The 20342-nt window shown below is 45.2% G+C and overlaps 1 protein-coding gene across 1 annotated transcript in view; it reads left to right on the top strand.

Moving 5' to 3' along the window:
• LOC121533478 (uncharacterized protein C1orf21 homolog) overlaps window positions 1-16776 on the top strand; it is a 42227-nt gene extending 25451 nt beyond the window's left edge. The window contains exons 2-6 of the mRNA XM_041839450.1: window positions 7437-7566; window positions 12883-12968; window positions 14226-14296; window positions 14873-14933; window positions 15234-16776. Of these exons, the coding sequence (XP_041695384.1) occupies window positions 7476-7566; window positions 12883-12968; window positions 14226-14296; window positions 14873-14933; window positions 15234-15281 (357 nt within the window). The 5' untranslated portion in view covers window positions 7437-7475 and the 3' untranslated portion in view covers window positions 15282-16776. The remainder of the gene's footprint in view (window positions 1-7436; window positions 7567-12882; window positions 12969-14225; window positions 14297-14872; window positions 14934-15233) is intronic.
• The last annotated feature ends 3566 nt before the right edge of the window (window positions 16777-20342 follow it).

Raw genomic sequence — 20342 nt, forward strand, 5'->3', positions numbered from 1 at the left:
TTCAGCCCTGTTCCCACTGCTGGCTCTGTCCTGGTCCCTGTCATCATGGCTGACGATGGGCCTCAGAGACCTGGCCCTTAACCATACTCTGAGGCCCTCCTCTGTCCTTTGCTCCTTCCCTTTACAGGGTAGGCGGGCCCGCTCAGCCAGTTTTTCAGGCTCTGTGGTGGCTGAAAGCTCCTGGCACAGCCGTGCGTTTGAGAAGGTTCACACACACTACTGAGCCTGTGTGTGTGCGTGCGTGTCTTTTGAACGTGGCATTTTACCACACACACACAGAGAGCCACTATGGAGCTTTTGTGCACGTGTTTATGCAAGCGCGCTTGTGCGTGTACACGTATCCCCTCAGTTCCACTACTCACAGACCTGCAGGTAGGGTAACGCTCTGTGTGTGTGTGGTAAAACGCTGAAATGTGGCCTGCAGCCTTTTGTTGATCCTTGTGTAAAAAAGCATGATGCAAGCAATCTAATAGTATTTTTTTAGTGTGCAGTAGCTGTAGACCTTTGGTATAATTGTAGGGATAGGCCTAATGGCGGAGTACTTGGAGTGGGTTTGCAACTTGCATATTTGTTTGTTAGTTAGGCCCATCTCTGCCCTTGCAACATACAGTTGAAGTCGGAAGTTTACATACACCTTAGCCAAATAGACTGCTCAAAAAAATAAAGGGAACACTAAAATAACACATCCTAGATCTGAATGAATGAAATAATCTTATTAAATACTTTTTTCTTTAGGTCTGGATTTGGAGTCGCTCTCAAAATTAAAGTGGAAAACCACACTACAGGCTGATCAAACTTTGATGTAATGTCCTTAAAACAAGTCAAAATGAGGCTCAGTAGTGTGTGTGGCCTCCACGTGCCTGTATGACCTCCCTACAACGCCTGGGCATGCTCCTGATGAGGTGGTGGATGGTCTTCTGAGGGATCTCCTCCCAGACCTGGACTAAAGCATCCGCCTACTCCTGGACAGTCTGTGGTGCAACGTGGCGTTGGTGGATGGAGCGAGACATGATGTCCCAGATGTGCTCAATTGGATTCAGGTCTGGGGAACGGGCAGGCCAGTCCATAGCATCAATGCCTTCCTCTTGCAGGAACTGCTGACACACTCCAGCCACATGAGGTCTAGCATTGTCTTGCATTAGGAGGAACCCAGGGCCAACCGCACCAGCATATGGTCTCACAAGGGGTCTGAGGATCTCATCTCGGTACCTAATGGCAGTCAGGCTACCTCTGGTGAGCACATGGAGGGCTGTGCGGCCCCCCAAAGAAATGCCACCCCACACCATGACTGACCCACCACCAAACCGGTCATGCTGGAGGATGTTGCAGGCAGCAGAACGTTCTCCACGGCGTCTCCAGACTCTGTCACGTCTGTCACATGTGCTCAGTGTGAACCTGCTTTCATCTGTGAAGAGCACAGGGCGCCAGTGGCGTGGCGAATTTGCCAATCTTGGTGTTCTCTGGCAAATGCCAAACGTCCTGCACGGTGTTGGGCTGTAAGCACAACCCCCACCTGTGGACGTCGGGCCATCATACCACCCTCATGGAGTCTGTTTCTGACCGTTTGAGCAGACACATGCACATTTGTGGCCTGCTGGAGGTCATTTTGCAGGGCTCTGGCAGTGCTCCTCCTTGCACAAAGGCGGAGGTAGCAGTCCTGCTGCTGGGTTGTTGCCCTCCTACGGCCTCCTCCACGTCTCCTGATGTACTGGCCTGTCTCCTGGTAGCGCCTCCATGCTCTGGACACTACGCTGACAGACACAGCAAACCTTCTTGCCACAGCTCGCATTGATGTGCCATCCTGGATGAGCTGCACTACCTGAGCCACTTGTATGGGTTGTAGACTCCGTCTCATGCTACCACTAGAGTGAAAGCACCGCCAGTATTCAAAAGTGACCAAAACATCAGCCAGGAAGCATAGGAACTGAGAAGTGGTCTGTGGTCACCACCTGCAGAACCACTCCTTTATTGGGGGTGTCTTGCTATTTGCCTATAATTTCCACCTGTTGTCTAACCATTTGCATAATAGCATGTGAAATGTATTGTCAATCAGTGTTGCTTCCTAAGTGGACAGTTTGATTTCACAAAAGTGTGATTGACTTGGAGTTACATTGTGTTGTTTAAGTGTTCCCTTTATTTTTTTGAGCAGTGACATTTAATCCTAATAAGAATTCCCTGTCTTAGGTCAGTTAGGATCACCACTTTATTTTAAGAATGTAAAATGTCAGAATAATAGTAGAGAGAATGATTTATTTCAGCTTTTATTTCTTTCATCACATTCCCAGTGGGTCAGAAGTTTACATACACTCAATAAGTATTTGGTAGCATTGCCTTTAAATTGTTTAACTTGGGTCAAACGTTTCGGGTAGCCTTCCACAAGCTTCCCACAATAAGTTGGGTGAATGTTGGCCCATTCCTCCTGACAGAGCTTGTGTAACTGAGTCAAGTTTGTAGGCCTCCTTGCTCGCGCATGCTTTTTCAGTTCTGCCCATACATTTTCTATAGGATTGAGGTCAGGGCTTTGTGATGGCCACTCCAATACCTTGACTTTGTTGTCCTTAAGCCATTTTGCCACAACTTTGGAAGTATGCTTGGGGTCATTGTCCATTTGGAAGACCCATTTGCGACCAAGCTTTAACTTCCTAACTGATGTCTTGAGATGTTGCTTCAATATATCCACATCATTTTCCTTCCTCATGATGCCATCTATTTTGTGAAGTGCACCAGTCCCTCCTGCAGCAAAGCACCCCCACAGCATGATGCTGCCACCCCCGTGCTTCACGGTTGGGATGGTGTTCTTCGGCTTGCAAGTTTCCCCCCTTTTCCTCCAAACATAATGATGGTTATTATGGCCAAACAGTTCTATTTTTGTTTCATCAGACCAGAGGACATTTCTCCAAAATGTACGATCTTTGTCCCCATGTGCAGTTGCAAACCGTAGTCTGGCTTTTTTATGGCGGTTTTGGAGCTGTGGCATCTTCCTTGCTGAGCGGCCTTTCAGGTTATGTCGATATAGGACTAATTTTACTGTGGATATAGATACTTTTGTACCTGTTTCCTCCAGCATCTTCACAAGGTCCTTTGCTGTTGTTCTGGGATTGATTTGCACGTTTCGCACCAAAGTACGTTCATCTCTAGGAGACAGAACGCGTCTCCTTCCTGAGTGGTATGACGGCTGCGTGGTCCCATTTTGTTTATACTTGCGTACTATTGTTTGTACAGATGAACGTGGTACCTTCAGGCGTTTGGAAATTGCTCCCAAGGAGTGTGGAGGTCTTCAATGTTTTTTCTGAGGTCTTGGCTGATTTCTTTTGATTTTCCCATGATGTCAAGCAAAGAGGCACTGAGTTTGAAGGTAGGCCTTGAAATACATCCACAGGTACACCTCCAATTGACTCAAATGATTTTCTGGAATTTTCCAAGCTGTTTAAAGGCACAGTCAACTTAGTGTATGTAAACTTCTGACCCACTGGAATTGTGATACAGTGAATTATAAGTGAAATAATCTGTATGTAAACAATTGTTGGAAAAATTACTTGTCATGCACAAAGTAGATGTCCTAGCCTACTTGCCAAAACTATAGTTTGTTAACAAGGAATGTGTGGAGTGGTTGAAAAACGAGTTTTAATGACTCCAACCTAAGTGTATGTAAACTTTCGACTTCAACTGTATCTTTGTATTGATATCATCGGATGAGAGTGTGTGTGTGTGTAAATGAAGGTTGTGTGTGAGTGAGTGAGTGAGTGCTGGATCCGGCTTGTGTCTTAGCTGGCAGTGCAAGCTTGTCACATTGACACACTTCCACATCTGTTCCTAGCTGACAGGCCTGCATTGTCCACATCCCCTCTGCTCTACTAACACACAGCCCAAACACTATTGACCTGGCTAGGATTGCACACCGAGGACAGTGACATTCCTAACTAGATATCCATTCATTGGAACAGGAATTTTCACACAATTATCCCATAAGATTCAGTCAGGAGAGCTAGAGGATTTCATTCTCTTTCTCTCACTCACTCACTCACACTGTCTGCCCTCACACCGTCTGCACTCTTAAGAAATGAGCCCAGCCAGACTCCATGGTCTGAGCCATAATTGAGTTGCTCCAACCCTGACACGAACATGCAGTCCACAGTGCCTGAGCAGCCTGGGCTGCAGTGATAAGGGACAGGTGACTCTGTTGGCCACCAACCCATCCTCTGTAGTCAGGCAGAATTGGGCTGCTGCCAATGAGATAACTGTGTGTGTGTGTGCCTCTAGCCCGCCCCCCCAGAAGAATCCCCTCTCACTCGCTGGACCTTTACGAAAGACCTGTGTAAGCTCCCCTCAACCTCAGAAGATTAATGCTATTTAGCCAAGAAAGCTGTGAAAGACACACACATACACCAAAAATACACCCACACATACCGCTCATACAAACATGCAAACAGAACAGACACCACAGTGCACACATACAGTGAGGGGAAAAAAGTATTTGATCCCCTGCTGATTTTGTACGTTTGCCCACTGACAAAGAAATGATCAGTCTATAATTTTAATGGTAGGTTTATTTGAACAGTGAGAGACAGAATAACAACAAAAAAATCCAGAAAAACACAAAATGTTATAAATTGATTTGCATTTTAATGAGGGAAATAAGTATTTGACCCCCTCTCAATCAGAAAGATTTCTGTCTCCCAGGTGTCTTTTATACAGGTAACGAGCTGAGATTAGGAGCACACTCTTAAAGGGAGTGCTCCTAATCTGTTTGTTACATGTATAAAAGACACCTGTCCACAGAAGCAATCAATCAATCAGATTCCAAACTCTCCACCATGGCCAAGACCAAAGAGAGCTCCAAGGATGTCAGGGACAAGATTGTAGACCTACACAAGGCTGGAATGGGCTACAAGACCATCGCCAAGCAGCTTGGTGAGAAGGTGACAACAGTTGGTGCGATTATTCGCAAATGGAAGAAACACAAAATAACTAAATTTTCCTCAGCCTGGGGCTCCATGCAAGATCTCACCTCGTGGAGTTGCAATTATCATGAGAACGGTGAGGAATCAGCCCAGAACTACACGGGAGGATCTTGTCAATGATCTCAAGGCAGCTGGGACCATAGTCACCAAGAAAACAATTGGTAACACACTACGCCGTGAAGGACTGAAATCCTGCAGCGCCCACAAGGTCCCCCTGCTCAAGAAAGCACATATACAGGCCCGTCTGAAGTTTGCCAATGAACATCTGAATGATTCAGAGTTGAACTGGATGAAAGTGTTGTGGTCAGATGAGACCAAAATCGAGCTCTTTGGCATCAACTCAACTCGCCGTGTTTGGAGGAGGAGGAATGCTGCCTATGACCCCAAGAACACCATCCCCACCGTCAAACATGGAGGTGGAAACATTATGCTTTTGGGGGTGTTTTTCTGCTAAGGGGACAGGACAACTTCACCGCATCAAAGGGACGATGGACGGGGCCATGTACCGTCAAATCTTGGGTGAGAACCTCCTTCCCTCAGCCAGGGCATTGAAAATGGGTAGTGGATGGGTATTCCAGCATGACAATGACCCAAAACACACGGCCAAGGCAACAAAGGAGTGGCTCAAGAAGAAGCACATTAAGGTCCTGGAGTGGCCTAGCCAGTCTCCAGACCTTAATCCCATAGAAAATCTGTGGAGGGAGCTGAAGGTTCGAGTTGCCAAACGTCAGCCTCAACCTTAATGACTTGGAGAAGATCTGCAAAGAGGAGTGGGACAAAATCCCTCCTGAGATGTGTGCAAACTTGGTGGCCAACTACAAGAAACGTCTGACCTCTGTGATTGCCAACAAGGGTTTTGTCACCAAGTACTAAGTTATGTTTTGCAGAGGGGTCAAATACTTATTTCCCTCCATTAAAATGCAAATCAATTTATAACATTTTTGACATGCGTTTTTCTGGATTTTTTTGTTGTTATTCTGTCTCTCACTGTTCAAATAAACCTACCATTAAAATTATAGACTGATCATGTCTTTGTCAGTAGGCAAACGTACAAAATCAGCAGGGGATCAAATACTTTTTTCCCTCACTGTACGCTCACACTATTCAGTCAACACACAGACACACACTCCTCTCTGCACACCTGGTGCTTTGTGCAGTGGCCAGACAGCTCGCTGGAGGAAAGCTGGGTCTGAAGTAAACAATGCCCTCCTGTCAACTTCAAACGAGGGGAGGAACACAGAGGAGGGACAAGGAGAGGAGGAGGAGTGTCGGCAGCCTTTTGATGCTTTCGACCATTTCTCTCTACTCATCTATTCTCTGGTCTCCCATTACTCTCTCTCCATTTTACTCTCTCTCTCCATCCTGTTTCTCTCTGTATTTTTCTTCCTATCTGACCCCCTCTTTTCTGTCTTTGTATCTCTCTCTCTGTATCGCTCTCTTTCTCTCTCTGTATCTCTGTATCTCTCTCTCACGCTCTCTGTATCTCTCTCTCTCTCTGTATCTCTCTCTCTCTGTATCTCTCTCTCTCTCTCTCTCTGTATCTCTCTCTGTATCTCTCTCTCTCTCTCTGTATCTCTCTCTCTCTCTCTCTGTATCTCTCTCTCTCTCTCTGTATCTCTCTCTCTCTCTCTCTGTATCTCTCTCTGTATCGCTCTCTCTCTGTATCTGAATGTCTGTCTCTCTCTCTCTCTGTGTATCTCTCTCTCTCTCTGTGTATCTCTGTCTCTGAATGTCTCTGTCTCTGAATGTCTCTGTCTCTGAATGTCTCTGTATCTGAATGTCTCTGTATCTGAATGTCTCTGTATCTGAATGTCTCTGTAGCTCTCTGTCACTCTCTGTCTCTGTAGCTCTCTGTCTCTGTAGCTCTCCGTCTCTGTAGCTCTCTGTCTCTGTAGCTCTCTGTCTCTGTATCTCTCTGTCTCTGTATCTCTCTGTATGTCTCTCTCTCTGTATGTCTCTGTATCTCTCTCTTTCTCTCTCTCTCTGTATCTCTCTCTCTCTCTGTATCTTTCTGTCTCTGTATATCTCTCTCTGTATTTATCTCTGTATCTGTATTTATCTCTCTTTGTATCTCTCTGTCTCATCAACAGGACTTAGCCTCTGTATTATTTGACTGCCTGTGGGTTTATAGGTGTTGGTGGTGGCTGCTGCTGCCATGCTGTCTGTGACAGTGTTTTCCTTTGTGCCTGTGACAATAGTGTGTGACTGACAGTCTGCCTGTGACAGTGTATCACCGTGACTGACAGTGTGACAGTCTGATAGTCTGTGCCTGTGACATTGTACGTGCGACTGACACTCCTTCTCCTCAGTGACAGGCTGAGAGGTTGGGATTGTGTAGCTTTCTCCCAGTCATCATTAAAATACAATGCCTCTGTCAACCAATGTAATTATCTCTCAAAAGCTGCTATGTCTCTGTCTTTCCACTCTCTTCTCCCTCTCCCACCCACCACCTCTCTCTTCTCTATCCGTCTCTAGGTGAGAGTGCGATGTGGAGAGGAGCCAGAGAGTGAGGCGATGGGCTGCACCTCTGCTAAGCAGGTGTCGGCCGTGCCCAGCGATGAGGAGGGCCGGGGCAAGGCCTACAGCAACGGAGACCTCTTCACCGGTCAGTACATCTCTCTCACACACACACACACACACACACTAGCGATGAGGAGGGCCGGGGCAAGGCCTACAGCAACAGAGACCTTTTCATCAGTCAGCACACAGTATCATACAGTGCACACTCTACACTCCAGCCACACCTGTAGCCATGTCTATATACACCTGCCTGTCTAATATCTTTACACTCTACGCCAGCTGCTGACCAGGCTACCTTTACCTGTAAAACATCCTCCCCATCTGTAGGATATCCCATAGAAATAGATTTACACGATATCCTTCCTGTAATCCATCTACTCCATGTCCACTCCACACACACTGGCCTGCTGGCTATGTTACCTGTATTACCTCTCCTCTAGTCTCACTCTATACCCAATCTTTATTCTACATGGGCGGCTTGACAATTTCACCTCTAGTCTGACTTTTTTAAATGAGTACATCTGGCTATACATTTTATTAATGAATGCAAAGTTTCCGACACGGGCAGTGCAGATTTGAGAAAAAGGCAATATTAGTGTCATGTTACCCATTTTATTTCTCTTCCTCCCACCTGTGCAAAAATTACTTGGTGCAGTAGCCTCTAGGATAGCTGAGTGGTTTTGGTGTTGTGTCCTCTTAGTACTTTTAGAGCTTGGACATTGAGAGAGAGGGTTAAGAAAGTGTATCTAGTTAACAGCATCAATTATAGCTGCTTGCTGGGTGCTGTGGCTAGGTTTAGAGAGAGGGAGAGAGGATGAGGGATTGGAGACAGATTAAGAATTAGGAGCAACACGCTGGAATAACCACACAGGAAATGGCAGATGACGAGCCACGGGAGGCCTCGGTCTGTTCTCCCTCTCTATTACTATATTCCTCCCTCACTCTCTCTCGTTCTCTATCACTCTATCCCTCCCTCTATTACTCTCTATCCTCCCTCTCTCTGTTGGACACATACAGTCATTGGTCTGACCTTCTTTGTGCCTCTCTCATTCCTCTGTCCCTCTCTCCTTTTGACTTTCTTTCTGACTCTCCCCCTCTCACTCCATCCTTCCCTCTATTAGTCATTCCTCTTTTTTTAAGGAATGGCTGCATCGTGACAATTGATTGGAGGAGGAGGGGAAATATTCCTTGAGAGAGGAAGATGACGTGGGTTAAAGATTCTCTTTTTCCCTTCTCGGTTCATCTGCATCTCCTCCTCCCTTTCCTCTCCAAGGCTTCACTTTCTTGCCTTCCTTCCTTCCTTCCTTCCTTCCTTCCTTCCTCTCTCTCTTTCTCCGTATTAAACCATCTCTCTCCTTCTTCTCCATGTCCTCCCCGGCCGCTTCAACGACTCCCTCCCTTTCCTTCCTCTCCATCTCTTCCTCTCTCCCCTATCGCAGCATTGGGTCACGGCTCCCTCCCCTCCTCCGTCCATCGTTACCTTACTTACTCACACACACAATAACAGGAAAGGCTGAGCTCCCTTACACAAACACTGGGGAAAAGAGAGGAAATGGCAACACTTTCTGAAGAAGTGTGTTGCCTTATTTTTTTGTTTTAGCACGTCACTTGTTGTCATGTTGCAATTTAACGATTTGATTTGTAGTTGGCCAGACTGTTGTGAGTGGGCGTATTAGTTGCATTGTAGTGTAAATATAGTCGCTATTGGCCTGTTGTTGTATCGACATTCAGAACTGCAAATGAAATATGAAGCGTCACGCAGCTCACTACATTATGTAATTCAGAACGGATCTAACTGATTTTACACTGATAAAAAATGAACGCAACAATTTCTACGATTTTACTGAGTTACAGTTCATATAAGGAAATCAGTGAACTTAAATTAATTAATTAATTAATTAGGCCCTAATCTACGGATTTCACATGACTGGGAATACAGACATGCATCTGATGGTCACAGATGCAGTGCATTCGGAAAGTATTCAGACCCCTTCCCTTTTTCCACATTTTGTTATGTTACAGCCTTATTCTAAAATTGATTAAAAAAATTAATTGTTTTCCTCATCAATCTACACACAATACCCCATAATGACGAAGCGATAAAACAGATTTTTTTGAAACTTTTGTAAATGTATTAAAAATAAAAAACAGAAATACCTTATTTACATAAGTATTCAGACCCTTTGCTAGGAGACTCGAAATTGAGCTCAGGTGCATCCTGTTTCCTTTGATCATCCTTGATGTTTCTACAACTTGATTGGAGGCCACCCGTGGTAAATTAAGTTGATTGGACATGATTTCGAAAGGCACACACAGTTGACAGTGCATGTCAGAGCAAAAACCAAGCCATGAGGTCGAAGGAATTGTCCGTAGAGCTCCGAGACAGCATTGCGTCGAGGCACAGATCTTGGGAAGGGTACCAAAAAATGTCTGCAGCATTGAAGGTCCCCAAGAACACAGTGGCCTCCATCATTCTTAAATTGAATAAGTTTTGAACCACCAAGAGTCTTCCTAGAGCTGGCCGCCCAGCCAAACTGAGCAATCGGGGAAGAAGGGTCTTGGTCAGGGAGATGAATGGCTGCAAGAAGAAGGGTCTTGGTCAGGGAGATGAAACCAAGATTGAACTATTTGGCCTGAATGCCAAGCGTCACGTCTGGAGGAAACCTGGCACCATCCCTGCGGTGAAGCATGGTGGTGGCAGCATAAGTCTGTGGGGAAGTTTTTCAGCGACAGGGACTGGGAGACTAGTCACGATCGAGGGAAAGATGAACGGAGCAAAGTACAGAGAGATCCTTGATGAAAACCTGCTCCAGAGCACTCAGGACCTCAGACTGGGGGCGAAGGTTCACCTTCCAACAAGACGACAACCCTAAGCACACAGCCAAGACAACGCAGGAGTGGCTTCGGGACAAGTCTCTGAATGTACTTGAGTTAAACTTATTGCCAACCTTTATTTAGGCATTTTAAAACACTTTGTTTCCCTATTACGACAATCATCTAATCCGACTATAAACTTTCAATTTACGGATATGATTGCGGCTGATCAAATCAGCACACCAGTAAAATAGCATTACACCAAAAAGGTTTAGAAACTCTGTGGTTACACCGCAAGTCAGATGGCTCATTGGCGAAAAATTGTGCATGTTCAAAACGATAACCAGCTAACGTTAGCTAGCTATATTGGCTATTAGCTCCTATCTGATATCTTAGCACCATGTTTATCTAGCCAGCTAGCTAGCATATTAGCTAATATAGCTAGCTACAGTAGCTAACACAACAGATGAAAGGGTTAGTTATCCGTAATCTTAGCTATGTGACCTGTTAGCAATCTGCTTAGCTAGCTAGCTTTGTTATTGCATGCATGTCCAGGCACGTCGGCACGAGCCTTTATTATTAGTGAATTAAACGTAACTAATATTTGCAACAGGAGTTCGATTTTGGTCACTGTGTCAGTTAATCAGTTTCTCAATACTGCACCTTTCTGTTGTAGAATGAGCTAGCTTGCTGCTTGCTGCTGATATTTCCCAGCTAGACATTCCTCTGCATTGTGCTCGTGGCTCAGGCGGTGAGTGGTGGCTGGCATAGCAACAGTTTTGCTATGTAGAGGGACTAGAGAAGGGCCGATAGACTAGAAAAGGCTAATAGCGGCCCAATATATCGGCTCGGACGATTATCGGTCGTTCTCTACCAGGCAGGGCAGGGTCAGTGTAAATGTCATGTCTGCTTAGGTCCTATGGAGACAGAGTTTGAGCTGGGTGGGAGCCAGGCAGCCTGGCCAGGCAGGGGGCTCTGACTGGCAGACTGAAGGACGGAGAGAGTGACACAGCCTGCCCTGACCACTCCACTCAGCCTGACTGGGAATGGATGCACACTTGTGCACTCAAATGGACACACACTCATGCTCAACTGACTCACTCACACACACACACACACACACACACACACACACACACACACACACACACACACACACACACACACACACTAGTTGCATCTGACACACAGTCACTCTGTCAGCTCTTAAAGGTCGACACAGAGCTCCAGCGCCTAATGAGAAAGACGTCCACATTAGAGAATCACTTTTTCTCAAAATAGAATCGCTCTCTCTGTCTCTGTCCCTAAAATGGCCCTATCATCATCATGACGAAGCAAGCAGCCCTGTCGCCTCAGTGGAAATGACGATCTCTGTTTCACTCCGTCGTCTGTCACAGTCAGTGCCAGTGGAGACGCACACTCACTGATACACATCCTCTCCAATATGGACAAATGTAGGCAACCTGGTCCCAGATCTCTATGTGCTTTAGCCAACTGACTGTCATTGTTATTGTCATGCCATACAAGCACATACCTGTACAGATCTGGGACCAGGCTAAAAGAAGACCGATGTGAATAGATTCAAAATAATTATCCATGAAATATAGTCATTTTTCTTTGTCCTTATAGGCTCACTCTTAATGTGTTTATGTGCCTTTAATGTCTGCTCGGTGTTAGTCATTTCTTCTCCTGTTACCTGTCTCTGTTACTAAGCCACAGTGACTGATGGTTGATTCACTGTGTGTTGTTTGAGGTAGTGTGTGTAGGCGTGTTCAGACGGGCTGCTTTGCTCTGGCATGTTTACATTCCCCAGGCAGGCAGCAGTAGAGAAAACAACGCTCCCTCTTTCTTTCTCTCCATCTCTATCCCCCCACATCCCCCATCGCTCCTCATAGTTAGGCCTGTCTGCCCTCTAGGTTGTCTGATCTGATGTTGATGTCTTTCACACACTGATGACGCACAGTGTGACACACACACACACACACACACACACACGGGTGATACAGGTGTCAGGGAGGATACTGCGGCTGCATCTCAGAGGGACTGAAGCACAGAGACAGTCGAAGAGAGGATAGAGTGAGTGAGACCATGTGAGAAGGAGAGAGATTAACAGAGTGAGTGGGACAGTGAGAGGAATAGAGTGAGACCATGTGAGAAGGAGAGAGATTAACAGAGTGAGTGGGGCGGTGAGAGGAAGAGGAGTAGAACAGTATACAGGCTGCAGAGACATTTCAGATAGACTGACTACACATGGCAGGTGCCTTTCCCTCCCTCCCACTCCCTCATATCAGTCTGATGAGTCTATTTCAGTGAAAGGGCAAAATACACCAAATGGAGCTGATAAGACAGGGCGTGCAGTGTGTTTTATTAGCGTGCAGTGTGTCTTTGTGTTTCGGGGTGTGTGTGTGTGTGCTGCTTTATCAGAAAACCGTGGTCATCTACTCAGGAATATAGTTAACTGTTTTTTTTCTGTCCACTGTTGGGTGGGGTTCTCTCTGTGTGTATTTGCAGTGCCACACGTATGCAGGAGTAGTTATTTATTTATTTATCTAACTACTCTCTCTCCGTTTTTTCTCTCTCCATACAGACGAGTACAAGATGAAGGGAGTGGAGGAGGTGAAGTACATGCGTGGAGAGGAGGACCGGGTGAATGCACGCAACCAGGAGAACCTGGTGAGAGAGGAACGACCCCACACACACACACACAGTCTCTGACTGTCCATCAACACACATAGAAAACACACAGTCCTCTTTGACATTCCATCAACACATGCAAACAGACGGTGTTTGTGCTAAATGCACACGTACACAGAAGCCCCCCCCCCATGCACACACACTCACACTACACACAAATGAAAATGAAAACACACACACACAGCCATGGTGCCTCCCGAGCAGGTAGAGACAACGTGTTGGCGTGTATGGAATGTGGGAGTTTCACTAAAGGCTGTTTAAACCTGCTCCTCTCCTTCATGGCCTACATTTTGTGAGCAATAGCTACGATTTATTATTTCCTACAAACACTGTAAAATAACCAGAAAAGGTGCACACCCTTTTGGATGAGGTAACAATTGAAGGAAAGGAATCAAAACTGGAGAGAAATGAAAGTCCTACCCTCCTATTGATTGTCATTTCAGTGTCTCTTTATTCCACCATTGTTGTGACTGTGCTGCCATCATCATAGTAGCTGGCTTAAAACATGCAGGAGAACAAATGTCATTTTCAGAAGTGACTTACTATTTTTAGAAAGCTTAACGAAAAGTACTCACAGGGGACCGTTTCTCACAGACGCACATTTAATCCTGCAGAGTCAAAGTGCACACACACAACCAAACAGATTTATGTGTGACGCTGCATATCCATGAATTCTTGTAGTGAGCATACGCAGTAGCAGGGTGATCTAAAGCCTGAGGAGAGGGCAGCTCCTAGTTTAAGACACACTAAAACCTTGGCATGCCATGCTCCTCCAAAGCACAGCCAGCACCTCTAATGATCCAGGCCGGTGAGGAGGTTTTCCCCCTGGTCAGTCCCACTGGCCTCCAGCCTCTTAGCATCCCAGCCAGTGTCTGGATCCAGGCAAGAGCAGAGCAGACCAGGCTCTCCTGCACGGGGCCTACATGGCAGCCTGTCTCTTCCCAGCTCCAAGGCTCCAGCAGCAGGGGTAGGCAGCCTCTCTATCCCCAGCCTTAGGGCCACAGCTGGGCCAGGCAACTCTTACCTCCAGCCACAGACCTGTCACTCCCCTTAGCCATAGTGACACACAACACAGCAGGGTACGGATGTTTCCAACCTTAGGGCCCTGGCTGGCAGGGGGCAGGTATATTTTCTCTCCCCAGCCTCTGGCCTACTACATGGGCAGGATGGGGTTCGGAGGGCTCTGTGTATAGTCTCTGGGCTATGAGCTGATCTGTGTGTTTTTGTGCGTTTCAGGAGAAGAGCTCTTTACAGTACAGGGGAAAACCACACAAAGAAGGCTCTGGAGCCAACGCCAACAGGACAAAGTGAGTGATAACATGTTTGTGTGTATGACAGAGTGTGTGTGTGAGACAAAGTGTGTGTAATAAAATGTCTGTAATAACGCTGTGTGAGTCTGCGTGCACGTGTTATCAGCTAGTCATTGGTGTTACTTAACAATCATTGCTGCGCTTTTATATGTATTCATAAATGGTATCAGGCAGTGTGATTTAAAGCAGTGTGTTGTTATCACTGTAGTGGACCTGAGTGGTTAGTGTCTTTTGTTTCCAGACGTGTAATGTGGCTCTATTTCTGTGTGGATTAGCATGGGTGCTGTAGCTGTATTTAGTTTGCTTTTGGATTATATACTTTGTGGGAGCACTCCATAAAATGATTATTCAAATTCCTCCACAACCACGAAGGCTCTTGCCGAAGCGGGGGTTTAGAACTGTGTGTGTGTGTGTGTCCTGTGTGGGGGGTGTAATGGAAAATTCTAGTGGTGTTTGTTGCCTCCCGTTTCCTCCCTGTCTAACTTCCTCCTTCATTCTCTTTCTCAATCCCTCACTCTCGTTCTCACTCTTTATTTCGCTCCCTCGTTCTCACTCTCTCCCTTTCTTTCACAGTATCCACACGTCAGAGAGCCAGCAGGAGTTCTTCAGGATGCTGGATGAGAAGATTGAGAAGGTGAGGGGCGGAAGAGAGGGAGGGAGGGAGGGAGGGAGGGACTGGGCAGCAGGGCCTGAACATTTAAAGAGACGGTCTCCTGTGAGATTTGGGGCTGCTAAAAGCCAGCTCTGACAGGCAGGAAATACTTCAAGTTGAGATACATCCAGATTAGGACTTTAAAAGACTACTTTATTCCTATCAACCTCACCCCTGTCTTCTCTATCCTCTCCATTTATCCTACGGAGATGCTATCTGTCCTCCCTCTCATCACTGTCTTCTCTGTTTCATCCCTCTCTCATCTGTGGTGTGTGCCCACAGGGACAGGATTACTGTTCAGAGGAAGAAGAGGCAGAGGATGGGACATAGCTAACAGGCCCCCGACTCAACCCCCTACAGAGAGCCTCCCAGAGTGTGTGTGTGTGTGTGCATGTTAGACTGAATCAGTGTTTGTATGTTGTGTGTGTCTATGTATGTTTGACTGCCTTTGTATGTGATTCTGTATGTGTCTGTGTGAGCATGTAGGTTTTTTGTGTGTATGTGTGAGAGAGAGGGCAAGCTATTCTCAGACTGGCTGTCGTCCCATTGGGCCCCTGAGTGAATTACTGGAGGGAGAGACGAATGAGGAGACATACAGACAGACATGTGGACTCACTGTAGCCATGCCAGTGTGCCTGCTCCCCCGCAGGACTATGGAGAAACCCTCCCCTCTACCCCAACTACCACCCCAGTGAACTGTTCTGTGGACCCTGGTCCAGCTCTGTGTATACCACCCCCTCATGACTACAACATGGAGAAGGAGGACAAACAGAAGAGGAACGAGCATTATGGGAGTTGGAGTCTGGGAGACACCCTCCTGGTTTCTACCTTCAATGGCCCTGGCTGTTGTGCTTCACCTGCGAGGAGCAGAGATGTGGATAGAGATAGAGGGGTGCTGGGGAAGGGGGTCACTTCCATAACCCCCACCAGCCCCCATCAGACAACGGAGGCTCGTTGCTGCAGTGGGCCAGACAGAGGGAAGGAAGGAAGGGAGGGGGGGGAAAAGAAAAATCTAGATATTTTAATAAGAGAAAGAAGAGTCAGTGAGTGGCTTATTTTGAAACTCTGAACTCCTGCCTTTTTGAAGGACTTTTTTTATTATGTTCATCCAGTTAATTATTTTTATTTTATTTTCATGTTTTTTTTAATTTGGCTTCTATCATAGTGAATCACCTCCTGCAGGCTGCAGCTCTATAGGTCAGAGCTTCTGTGTTGCTAGACAACCTGTCCTCTTAAATATACCCTCAACGCTACTATACCAGACCTTGACTATGTGAAACACACACTCACCTTCATATTCATAGATGCAGACCCACAAATACACACTCATACATTCAGACACAGACACACACTCATACGGACAGACAAACTCAGATAGACGCATACACACACATATGCCATTGTATTCCTGTCATTTCATTAGCCGAGTGTTATGTAAGTATGTCGATAGGCTGTGATGTTGAGGGGTTTGGGTGAATGTTGGAACCAGCAGCTGTGGGTTGGTTGCTTTCTGCTGCTGGACTTATTCATGTCCACCTGCAGTGTTTATTGCTCTTTCTTCTGCATTGGTAGCTCAGTCGCCGCTTCTCTTCAACTCAGCAGTATTGACGCTTACTGGCAGAGTGGAGTCACCCTCTGTTGACACACACACAAACACACACAGCCTTTTCATGGACTAAGAAGTGAGATTTAAAGGAAAAGAGGTGTGGTTGCCTGGGAGACACAGCCCTGATTGTGCTTCTGTCATGATTACTGGATCGTTCCTTTTTAATTTGATTTTCAATACTTTTTGTTTTTCTATTAAAATAAAAACACAGGAGCTGTTCATCTGCTGTGTGTATCTATCTGTGTGACTCAGAGGTGGTGTGTGGTTAACAGTTACAGTAAGGAAAGTCGTTTCATGCTGACATCACCGTTGGATTGAAGAGTCAGTAGATTTTCCTCTGGTACTGTTCCCAAAGCCATGTTGCAGTTTATATAAGTGGAGCGTAGAGACACATTCTGGTCAAGACTGATGCTTTGTGCCATCTGGTGGTAGAATATCAGAATTGCACCTGAGGCATCATGAATTACAAAGAGCCTATTCAATAGGGCTGGGGGACCTAACGATATGGGGGACCTCACGATACGATATTATCACAGATACTTAGGTACCGATACGATATGTATTGCAATTCTCATGATTCTATATGTATTGTGATTCGATACTGTGATATTATTGCGATTTGATGTTCCAAACATATGGCCCACCATATGTCTGCTGCAGAGAGGCGAAAGACCCATGATAAACGAGTTTTGATCAATCATGGAAATAAAAGTGCTGAAAACACTTTGGAGAACAAGCTATGAAGGAAAAATACTGGAATTTTGGTGCAGGTACAGCCAACCAGGGCAAAAATAATGTGATATTGTCAAACATAATTTCCACCCCAATCACTACTATTCAGTGTGAGACATATGGAAATACTGGATGTATCTGTTAACCTCGTAAAGATCTGACCCCTTTTTTAAATTTTTGCCTAAAATGACATACCCAAATCTAACTGCCTGTAGCTCAGGACCTGAAGCAAGGATATGCATATTCTTGATACCACCTGAAAGGAAACACTTTGAAGTTTGTGGAAATGTGAAATTAATATAGGAGAATATAACATATTAGATCTGGTAAATGATAATACAAACAAAACAACATGCGTTTTGTATTAATTTTTTGTTCCATCTTTGAAATGCAAGAGAAAGGCCACAATATATTGCAGTTTAGGCACAATTTAGATTTTGGCCATTAGATGGCAGCAGTGTGTGCAAAGTTTCAGATTGATCCAGTGAAGCATTGCAATACTGGACTATTTTGTATCAAGTCTGCCCAAATGTGCCGAATTGGTCAATTTGATAGATTTTCAAGTACATAACTATAGAGAACATACAAAAATGATATGGTAATACAAAATATAAGTTTACACACTCCCAGGAATGTCATACATGATGGATCATTAGCTTATACACTAACTTTTACACATCTAGATGGCCGGGCGGGGTGGGTGGGTGTGGAGCCAGAGACCGCAGGGGTTCAAACTGTAGAACCCAGTTCCTACATTTGAAAATAAAAATGGATTTTATCAAACATAACTATGCTACATTTTATCTCCAACTACTTCTCAGATAGAGTTCAATGTGTCAAATCGGAGGGCCTGTTGTCTGGACCTATGGCAGTCTCTATGGGGGTGCCACAGGGTTCAATTCTTGGGCCGACTCTTTTCTCCGTGTATATCAATGATGTCGCTCTTGCTGCTGGTGACTCTCGGATCCACCTCTACGCAGACGACACCATTTTGTATACATCTGGCCCTTCATTGGACACTGTGTTAACAAACCTCCAAACGAGCTTCAATGCCATACAACACTCCTTCAGTAGCCTCCAACTGCTCTTAAACACTAGTAAAACTAAATGCATGCTCTTCAATCGAACGCTGCTGGCACCCGCCCACCCGACTAGAATCACTACTCTCGACGGGTCTGACCTAGAGTATGTGGACAACTACAAATACCTAGGTGTCTGGTTAGACTGTAAACTATCCTTCCAGACTCACATTAAGAATCTCCAATCCAAAGTTAAATCCAGAATCGGCTTCCTATTTCGCAACAAAGCCTCCTTCACTCATGCTGCCAAACATGCCCTCGTAAAACTGACTATCCTACCGATCCTTGACTTCGGCGATGTCATTTACAAAATAGCCTCCAGCACTCTACTCAGCAAATTGGATGTAGTCTATCACAGTGCCATCCGTTTTGTCTCCAAAGCCCCATACACTCCCCACCACTGTGACCTGTACACTCTTGTTGGCTGGTCCTCATTACATGTTCGTCGTCAAACCCACTGGCTCCAGGCCATCTATAAATCACTGCTAGGCAAATCCCTGCCTTATCTTAGCTCATTGGTCACCATAACAACACCCACCCGTAGTATGCGCTCCAGCAGGTATATCTCACTGGTCATCCCCAAAGCCAACACCTCCTTTGGCCGCCATTCCTTCCAGTTCTCTGCTGCCAATGACTGGAACGAATTGCAAAAATCTCTGAAGCTGGAGACTCTTATCTCCCTCACTAACTTTAAGCATCAGTTGTCAGAGCACCTTAACGATCACTGCACCTGTACACAGCCCATCTGAAATTAGCCCACCCAACTACCTCATCCCTATATTGTTATTTATTTTGCTCATTTGCACCCCAGTATCTCTATTTGCACATCATCTCTTGCACATCTATCATTCCAGTGTTAATACTAATTGTAATTATTTTGCACTATAACCTATTTATTCCCTTACCTCCATAACTTGCTACATTTGCACACACTGTATATATATTTTCTGTTGTATTTGACTTTATGTTTTGTTTTACCCCATATGTAACTCTGTGTTGTTGTTTTTATCGCAATGCTTTGCTTTATCTTGGCCAGGTCGCAGTTGTAAATGAGAACTTGTTCTCAACTGGCTTACCTGGTTAAATAAAAATAAAAAAATCTCTGGGACCCTTAGGATGACAAATCAGAGCATGGTTACTGAATGTAAGAACATTATTTACCTTCAGAGGTGAATGTATCAAACCAGTTGCTGTGATACTTTTGTTGTTGTTGTGCACTCTCCTCAAACAATAGCATGGTATTTTTTCACTAATAGCTACTGTAAATTGGACAGTGCTGTTAGATTAACAAGAATTTAAGCTTTTTGCCCATATAAAACATGTCTATGTCCTGGAAAGTTTCTACGGAATCGGTGTCCCGTATACGGGACGGTTGAGCTAACATGCGCTAATGTGATTAGCACGACTGTTGTAAGTAACAGCAAACTTTCCAGGACATAGACATGTCTTATATGAGCAGAAAGCTTAAATTATTGTTAATCTAACTGCGCTGTCCAATTTACAGTAGCTATTACAGTGAAGAAATACCATGCTATTGTTTGAGGAGAGTGCACAACAACAAAAAACCTATAACGGCAACTGGGTTGATACATTCACCTCCTGAAGGTAAATAATGTACTTACATTCAGTAATCTTTCTCTGATTTGTCATCCTAAAGGTCCCAGCGATAAAATGTAGCATAGTTATGTTTGATAAAATCCATTTTTATATTCAAATGTAGGAACTGGGTTCTACATTTTGAACCCCTGCTGTCTCTGGCTCCACACCCACCCCACCCGGCCATCTAGATGTGTGGAAGTTAGTGTATAAGCTAATGATCCATCATGTATGACATTCCTGGGAGTGTGTAAACTTACCTTTTGTATTACCATATCATTATTGTATGTTCTCTATAGTTATGTCCTTGAAAATGTATCAATTGTCCAATTTGGCACATTTGGGCAGACTTGATACAAAATAGTCCAGTATTGCAGT

The sequence above is a fragment of the Coregonus clupeaformis genome, chromosome 20 (genome assembly GCF_020615455.1).
Source record: "Coregonus clupeaformis isolate EN_2021a chromosome 20, ASM2061545v1, whole genome shotgun sequence".
NCBI lineage: Eukaryota > Metazoa > Chordata > Actinopteri > Salmoniformes > Salmonidae > Coregonus > Coregonus clupeaformis.